This window comes from Pleuronectes platessa, chromosome 6, assembly GCF_947347685.1.
Source record: "Pleuronectes platessa chromosome 6, fPlePla1.1, whole genome shotgun sequence".
NCBI classification, from domain to species: Eukaryota; Metazoa; Chordata; class Actinopteri; order Pleuronectiformes; family Pleuronectidae; genus Pleuronectes; species Pleuronectes platessa.
In genome coordinates, this window is record NC_070631.1 from 22,207,010 (window position 1) to 22,216,452 (window position 9,443).

At 43.3% G+C, this 9,443-nt stretch overlaps 1 protein-coding gene across 2 annotated transcripts; it reads left to right on the top strand.

The window, feature by feature from the left end:
- Positions 1-10: 10 nt before the first annotated feature.
- Positions 11-8,939, top strand: znf341 (zinc finger protein 341). 2 transcript variants are annotated; one of them, XM_053423995.1, is made up of 16 exons: positions 11-67; positions 1,166-1,276; positions 1,892-2,082; positions 2,354-2,500; positions 3,161-3,454; positions 3,593-3,776; positions 4,241-4,334; positions 4,435-4,525; positions 4,754-4,922; positions 5,135-5,379; positions 5,844-6,052; positions 6,280-6,376; positions 6,461-6,593; positions 7,234-7,345; positions 7,559-7,629; positions 8,028-8,939. In XM_053423995.1, exons 1-16 carry the CDS (start codon positions 37-39, stop codon positions 8,654-8,656), a joined length of 2,808 nt encoding a protein of 935 aa, XP_053279970.1. In that variant the 5' UTR covers positions 11-36; the 3' UTR covers positions 8,657-8,939. The 2 variants fall into 2 exon arrangements, with proteins under 2 accessions (XP_053279970.1, XP_053279972.1); XM_053423997.1 differs by having other exon boundaries at positions 4,244-4,334.
- The last annotated feature ends 504 nt before the right edge of the window (positions 8,940-9,443 follow it).

Below are 9,443 nucleotides of genomic sequence, written 5' to 3' on the forward strand. Positions count from 1 at the left end.
AATCGAGCGCCTATCGCGCAGCAGGAGAGCGACAAGATGGCGCAGGCAATATTTGAAGTACTTGAAGGTGGGAATGTTTTCTTATTAACCGCGTCACCGCAGCGAGAATCAAACCTGAATGTATTTTTGAATCAACGCCAATGTACCGCGTCAATGTTGATGCACAGGACACTCACCACAAACCGCGTAAATCCGTTAATATGAGTGACAACAATCAAAACATCCCATGAAGGCAGGGTGTCTGTACTGTAAACAAACCAACAGATTGATTCTTGATAATGGGGTAGAGCTTATGGACAGACTGCGATGATCGTGTGTCGCAGTCAGGCAGTGAAATCATGAGAGCTTCCTCCTGCTGCTCACACTCCATGTTTCTCTGCATCAGGTAACACACACTATATATGTACAATACACATATAGTGTGTGGATCTACAGCGACCAATTGTTTCATTCCCCTGAGTCATCATTCTTATTATTTTTCTTTCACTAATAAATCAAGTTGATTTGAAATGCCACCTTTCATAGACCAGGTATCAAATAAAAGAAACAGACAAAGCATTTTCTCACACATAAAAGAAAAAGGAAAAACCTGGAAAACTAGGCAAACGCCATTTATTTTTTAACCTCTTCTTGGATGAGACTGCAGATGCTATTTCAATCGCAAGTGGAATCCATAATGTCAGAGTCATGGTTTAAAATGCTAGATCACTCTTGCATAGTTAGTGGTTTAACTACTAAGCCCTGCTCAGAAAACACAGGTGACCTCTCATGTGTTACAAGAGAACTATAGAGTCGCAGTGACTGCATGACCTTATACAGAACTTATAATCTTCAATTAAATCACACAAGGTCATTTTCTTGTCCGTCAATAACATACAGTGTCTCCATCATCTTCAGGGTCAGACACTGATCTCCCCTAACAGTTCATTGACTCAGACCCTTACATGGTACATGGTCTGTCTTTATATTTACATTTACTGTGCTTTACAGTACAATGTTTGCTATTCAGCAATTCTGACACACATTCATTCACAGGGCATCTATGTCACTCACAGCTCTGTCTCCTGATCCACAGCCGCCCCTTAAGAGACTTATACTCTCAGACCTGTGTGTGTTTGTTTCTCTGTTCCTCCGCCATCATCTTCTTCTTCCTTGTCCTCTTCAGGGATGGACAACCAGACTGTGTTAGCGGTCCAGTCTCTGCTGGACGGCCAAGGCGGAGTTCCCGACCCAAACAACCAGAACGTCTCAGGGACATCCACCATCCAGTCTATGGGTACGTGAAACGAATACACTATATGTGACAACAGACGTTCAAATATTAGTTTGATCAAATTTCTCCTAGATCTCTTTTTAGCGTCACAATGTCTCAAAAAGTGTCACTCCAGCAACCATAAAAATCCTCTTTTGTTCCTCAAATAAACATCCTGAGACATTTCTATCTCAGATGTGATATACAGACCCTCCAGGGAGTTCTGGGTCTATCCCCGGGTCTCTTCACAGTTGGTAAACCTCCAAAGGAAGGCCTCCTGGAGGCCTCTCGACTAGAAGCCCAAACCCCCTCATCTGGCCCCTTTCGACATGGAGGAGCAGCGGTTCTACCCCGAGCTCTTTCTGGATGTATGAACTCCTCACCCTGTCTCTAAGGCTGAGCCCAGACACCCAACAGAGAAAACTCAATTTCTCACTTGTATTTGCAGCCTTGTTCTCTCGGTCACTCCCCAGAGCTCATGACCATAGGTGGACACAGTCATATTATCAAAACTGACATTCTTTATGTAAATACTGGAGGTTATGACTGCGTGGTATTGCAGTGTAGATGTGTCGCTCCATCTCTCCATCATTTCCTGCTGTGCTGGCCTCAATCTCTCTGCGTTTGTCCTTCCTGCAGACGACGAGGACGTGTTCCTGTGCGGGAAGTGTAAGAAACAGTTCAACTCTCTGACAGCCTTCATGACACACAAGAGGGAGCAGTGTCAGTCTAGCGCCCCCTCCCTGTCCACAGTGTCCTTGGCCTCCTCCAACGCCTACACAGCCGTCCCCTTAATCAGCTCCGGACCACAGACCCCTCCCAACAGACAGGTGAGGGTAGACATGTTTCATTACATGAATCAGTTACTGAAGGCAAAAGATAAATAACTGGTAGAGGATATAAATAATAAAACAATGTCGATAGGGACATAAAATATCAGAACAAGAATTGTTAAAGAGTTAAAAACTAAGTCGTAGCTGCAGCTGCTTAAAAACACTGTGCTCTGAAATAAATATTGTAGATATACTGGATTGTATTGTTTTTATCAAGATATTAAACTTGTATTCAATGTTTGTGTATAACTGTTCTTTCACACACCAGATTTCCTACATCACAGTCCCTCCCTCCCCTCTAACACACACCCTGGTCCAAGGCAACGTGTTGGTCAGTGATGACGTTCTCATGTCAGCCATCTCAGCCTTCACCTCCATCGACCAGCCCATGGCCGCCATGCAGTCGCCTATACAGGTAAACAGCAGGGGGCGACATTACACATGGTTTTAACCCTATAACGCAGCAGTCACATGTCCACTCACAACAAACCACACTCGCTCCTCACAGCTCATTGTGCAAACATCGCTCTGCTCTAAACTCAGTGTTCACTATGAACAGACAGTCCTTACAAAAACAAACATTTGTCACTGTTCATTTGTAACTGCATGACAAATGTTTTGTTACACTGTGCTTAAATTGTCTTGTTTGTTTGGGCTTTCAAAATGTCTCATTTTCTAAAAAATAATAATCAATTTATTAATTTATTTCATTTAAATAATTCTTTTAAAATACTGACATTTATGGATACCCCTTGTTTTGAAAGAGATTATTATTTAGTCATTTTTTAAGTTTATAAATTTTTATATTTAAGTTCAAGAGAAGTATCTTTCAGAAAAATATACTTGAACAAAAGTTAAGTAATCTGTGAAATGTCTTTAATAACCAAGCACTCATACTCAAAACACGATTTGTGTCATATCACAATGTGTCATATAATCACAATATTACTTTAACATGAATTTTGCAGCCCTATTTTCTCTTTCACTGAAAATGTCTGTTTGAGGTCAGAAATATACAATAAATCGGAAATAATTTACTAATGCTGATCTTTTTTTAAATCTGTTTATTACACAGAGTAACCTGAGCATGCACGCAGCTGGAGTATCTTACCTTCAGCACCATCACCACCACCATCATCATCATCACCAGCAGCAGCAACAGCCTCAGTCCTCCCACCCGCTTCCCCCTGGCCAAACACCGGCCCACCCGCTGCCAGCCGGCCAGCCCACCCAGCAGCCGCTCTCTTCTCAAGTCGCAGCGAGCCACAGCAACTCAGTGGTCCAGGTGTACAGCACACTGCCTCACATGGCCGGAGTTGGTGGTGCAGAGATCCACACCCTGGGTCTGCAGCCTTTCCATCCTGTGCAAGTGAGTAAAGTCTGCGGTTTGCTGTGCATCCCTGAACACTACTTGTTATGCACAAGAAAAAAAAGTTAAAAGTTCTATAGGAATTCAATTTAAAGCGATTACAAAGAGTGTGTTTGTGTGTGTGTGTCCATCCCCCAGCTGCCCAGTCAGTGTGTAGAGAGTCAGTCATTCACCACCCCTCCCGTCTACAGCCCCGGGAAACAGTGCACCAAAACCAAGACGTGCAGCATCACCAGCAACCTGACGGAGCTGGGTGACTTTGAAAAGGTTATCATTCCCAAACGGCCCAGGTGCAGCAAGAAGAGTCCCGACCGAGAAACAGGTCTGTGAGGGAATAAAATGCTGATAATGTTTCTTTTGTACCAAAGCGGTTCAAAGGTTCTGTTGCCTAAACTTACATTTGACCAAAACACAAAAGCATCACGATAGAAAGAAAACCTTCTCATTAAATCACAACTTTATTCTCATAATGTCAAGACTCTATTCTTGAAATCTCAGTAGCTTATTTTCTTCATCTGCCCAAAGTACTCATAAATTATTAAAAATTAAAAATCAGAGACTAAAACATCTCAATAAAACATTGTTATCTACTGCTGCTAGTGTCACAGCTTCCACCAAAAGAATAATTTCCTTTTTTTGTCTGTTCTGACTATGTCAAAACTATGCAAGATGAACAAATACTGATCAGTTTTAAACTGTAAGTTATTATCATGATACTGCATATCAAGACAATGATTTTGAAAGGATCACATGATAAATATTCACTCAATGAATGTCCCTCCACAGCAGACCAGCTGAAGGGAAAGGGTCCAAAGTTGAAGTGTAACTTCTGTGACAAAATCTTCTCGAAAAACTTTGACCTTCAGCAGCACATCAGAAGGTGAGTTACTGGCCAACAGGGGGAGCCATGTACCCATCTAAGATCAGGCGTCCCTGTTCTGGTGACGACTTAAAAACTTATTATCATTTTCCTTTTCCAGCCACACCGGAGAGAAACCCTTCCAGTGCATCGTCTGTGGTCGAGCCTTCGCCCAAAAGTCGAACGTGAAGAAACACATGCAGACACACAAGGTTTGCACAGCTCTGACAGTTTCTCTAACCTCACACACTAATTCTGAACACCCGAAAGAATACCTGCAGTATAGTGTGGGAGTTATACACTCATTTCAAATGTAAGGAGCTGTCACTGACACAGCTGTTGACTTAGTGGAATATGCAGCAGTGTCTGGTTTAGAAAACACTTATTATTATTGGCCATGAATAGATTCCTCTGTAACAGAAGCTGTCCTCACCCTGCAGGTGTGGCCTATGGGCGTGGCCAGCACGGTGTCCAGGTTACCAGTCACAGTGAAGGTGGTGCCGGTGTCGTCCAGTGAGGAGGAGAGGGGCGGGGAGCAGCAGCGAGGGGAGCCAGAGGAGGAGGGGCCTCAGCAACAGACACAAGCAGAGGAAGAGGCGGCACAAACAGGTAACGTCGGTAAAATCCTACGCTTTGTAACATTATATTGATGAGGTCATCACTAAAGGCTGTGGAGCTTCTCAGCACGCTCACACAGTTCAGATTAGATGATGATGATGAGTGAGGATGATCCTGAAACAGACAGTTCCTGAAGCAGCTACAGCTGATTGTGTCAGATTTGTGGCTCCAACCCTCAAAGTCAATATGATGATTGATCACAGAGGCTCCAGTGGATCTGGAGGAGAGTGTGCCTGAGGCCGACCCGGAGGGCTGCCGGGGGGAGGCGGCACAGAACGGGCACACTCAGGCTCAGATGCAGACCCAGTGCGACCAGATCCAGCAGTGCCAAGCTCAGACCAAACAGATCGTGGTGATTGACAGCTCCTACCAGTGCCAGTTCTGCGCCAGCAAGTTCAAGACCTACTTCCAGCTCAAGTCCCACATGACCCTGCACAAGGGGGAGCAGGTGAGTGCACGTGGGGTGTTTGTGGCCAGTGGTCAGAGGGTAAATAGGCTGCCTCTGTTTTTGACAGTCATGTACTGCACAGATCTGTACTGCTATAATCTGTCCACACAAGCATTCCTGGCTCTGAATCAGTTTTAAACCCTGTCCAAACTAACACGCCTAAAAACACAGATCACGTGACCACTTACACTGGGCGTGCTAAACTGCAGCCTGTTAACTACAGGAAGCTGCTGACTTCAGATGATCTCTGTCCCAACATCCACATGACCATACACTTAAATTCATTCATGTTACTGTCAGGAAAATGTCCAGTTCAGTCGTTTCATGTATCTGCAGGGCTCCTTTCAGTCGTATAGAAAGCAGTGGCATTCTGAACTGGTGGGCAGTAAAGTCTTGGTTACTGGTGGAAAACGTCCTGGAAAAACTGCTTCAGTGAATTGTACTTTATATTTGCTTCCTTGCAGGTTTACAAGTGCGTGTTAAAGTCCTGCTCGCAGACTTTCCAGAAGCTGGAACATTTCTTGGAGCACATCAGGACGCACCAGGAGCAGCTGACCTACCGCTGCCACCTCTGCAGCAAAGTGTTCCCCTCGCTGTTTGAACTGGGGGTCCACCAGTACTCCCACTGCTTCTGCCCCCAGCAGAACACACACAAAGAACCCACCATCTACAGGTCAGCTCAATCGGAATCAGAATCAGAACTATTTTTATCCATAACTATTGATTCCATATCAGTTATAGCAACAACATTTACTCAAAGCTACCACGCCCAGCTGTCTTATCCTTCATCAAAAAAATTCTGTTCTGTTTGTATGTGAATGTGGTCGGTTGCTACAATATATCATTATTAATCTCAACTAAACCCACCACACTTCACTTTGTTTTTGTCTTTCACCTCAGGTGTGTGAAGTGTCAAAGCAGATATTCTACCCAGGAGGCACTGGAACAACATCTAATGACCGCCTCACACAACTTCCCCTGCCCACACTGTCAGAAGGTACAACACACACTGATGTGAACAAACACAAACGAGATACAAATCCCAGTGTCTGATCTGATGTGCTCTCTCTGTGGCCGTCAGGTGTTTCCGTGTGAAAGGTACTTCCGACGCCACCTCCCCACTCATGGCGCTGGCGGGAGGTTCAAGTGTCAGATCTGTAAAAAGGCCTTCAAGACGGAGCACTACCTCAAACTCCACACTCGTATTCACTCAGGTCGGGAATAAACGTCACATTATTTTGTGGGAACACAGTTGTGCATTTTCTTAGATACTGAGCTCAAACAGGGGCAGATGCGTTACTATAATTATTGTTACATTGCAGTAGATTGTGTTGGCAGGTAACACTAGTGCGAGTGTGTGTAAACACGGTGGCCTCATAAAATCAGTGGTAGAGGAAGTAAGCAAACATTTCACCTTAAATTAATAAATGGACACTCTACTTGAGTAAAAGGAAGTACTTTTTTTAAATGAACTTAAAGTATTGAAGTACTTTCTGAGTGTAGCTTACCCGCTATTGCAAAGCTCTACTACATCATTATCCATGATTCTCGGCTTATTCCGAATCCATATTACAGTAGTTAATGTTACCTTCTCACTCTGATTGGATCAGGGGACCAGTTCCCCTCTCATGATTGATTACTTTTAAATTACAAAAACAAAGTCAGACCATGTGAAGTAATGCTTTGTAAAAAATGTAGTAGAGTCAGAGTGAAAGTACATGAAAAATATACTAACCTATAGTTATTCTAATAGTAAGTTGATGAATTTCCCAGTTTGTCATCATTTGCACATCAAATGATCTAAAGTGCGTCTGTATAAATCATTCATCACAGCAGATCTCCTCCATTTCCCAGGTGAGAAGCCGTACAAGTGCTCCCTCTGTGAGGCCACGTTCAACAGGAAGGACAAAGTGAAGCGACACATGCTCATCCACGAACCTTTCAAGAAATACAAGTGTCCCTTCAGGTGAAGTCACGGAAACAGTCGCTCTTGTTTGACTCAATCCTCTCTCTGCCTTTTTTTAACTTTTCTTTCATCCGTCTGTTCTGCCCTTTCCTCCTCACATGTTCTATTCTGTCCCAGTTTCGTTTTAGTCTTATTTAGTCCCTACTGACCGACTTAGTTTAATAACAGGCTTTTCCTTTAAATGTCGTACTAACGTTTGTATTCTCTCACCAGAACACATGTTGGCTGCACCAAAGAATTCAACAGACCAGACAAACTCAAAGCTCATATTCTGTCACACTCTGGTGAGTGAATGAAGCTGCTAATGATTTACACTTAAACAGAGCATACATCAATGCTACTACTACTACTACTTCTATTACTACTACATTCCAAAATGATCTATCTACACTAGCATTTTTGGCTCTGTATATATGTGTCCATACTAAAAAGCCTATAAATGCACATCACATGACCACTGAGCATCCCAGTGTAAACAGGAAATATTTGGTTATTCGCAGAAAGAGCTAAGCTAAAAACCAGGAGTAGATAAACGCATACACAACCTACATTACATGAGTTGAATCAACCTGATAGTGTGAAATAAGTAAAAAACTCAATTAATGTAATGCAAGTAAGAACAACTGTTATCTTTTACAGTGTAGGTTAACCCTCTTTATTGGTATAAACTCCTCTTCTCCAGGTATCAAACCCTACAAGTGTCTCTTCTGTCAGAAGGCGTTCAGCCGCCGGGCTCACATGCTCGAGCACCAGCAGTCCCACACAGACAACTACCGCTTCAGATGCTCTACCTGCAACAAGGGATTCACCAGGCACAGCTATTACAGGGACCACAAATGTCCGGCGGCGGGGAATGGGACAGGAAGCGAAGGAGGGGCCGGAGAGGCAGAGGGAGGCCAGCTTGAAGGAAGGTCGATGGAGGAGGAGAAGGACGAGGAAGATGATGGGAGGTGTAGTGGGTTCCTAACCGATGCGGAGAGGACAGATGATGCTGGGGGAAACTACGATGACGATGATGATGATGATGACGACGATGACGAAGAAGAGGAAGAAGAAGATGGAAGCCTAAAGGACAGTGACGAGCAGATGGAAAGACACGACGAGGAGGAGGAGGAGGAGGAGGAAGAAGAGGATGATGACGAGGAGGAGAGGAGTGACGAGGGTTGTCAGGCTGCCATGTCTCTCACCTCCATCGAAGCACAGACAGAAAGAGAGGAGGAGGAGGAAGATGACAGAATGGAACATGGCAGCGATGCACTGGAGCAGATTCAGAGCAGTGGACAGAACGGTTTGCAGCAGCCATGTTTGTAGTTTGAAGCATCGTCCTCCAACGTTTCCTGGACCCGGACCATTTAACAAACAGAGTTCTACATTATTTAATATAAAACCTGAGTCTGGGAAAAAAGATTTGTTTTAAATTAAAACGCTATTTAAATTTTACGCACAAATTTTACTTATTTTATGTTAATGTGGAATATGTTACCTTGTAAATCTGTATCGCCAAGACAACCAGTGGACCTTGTCTATGTTCTTTAGCACTAAAGTGGTCGTTCTCTACTTTTATGAAGCAAAAATTAAATTATTTCAAGTTCAATAGTGTCTGAAAAAATATTTGTGACATATATTTATTTTAGGTAAAGTTCCACTCTGACTCTTAAATGTTGTGAATGATCAATCACTCCAAACCCCTTAACAAGGGCTATATCCAAATATTCATCATGATTAGTAGTTTATTGTATATTATTCTGGATCAGATTACAATTCGAATTTATAAAATCTATTAATGCCTCTGATGTGCTGATGATGGCCAATGGATGGAGGCATCATGTATTTTGCAGTGTCCGTCGGTATGTCCCATTCTTGGACTCAAGTTGTCCACCAATTAGATTTTGGTGGACAAAGGTCACAGTGACCTTATGTGAAGCTGGGACAGAATATAAGTAGACGGAAGCTGAACTGGTTGGTGGAGGCATACAACCCCAGTGCAGTATTTCTAATATGAGGCAACACCAACTGTATTTATGATCATTTAAGTGAACATGTTGAGCATTTTAATGACTACAGATTATATCAAGACAACTGTAATAGTGTGAATTTA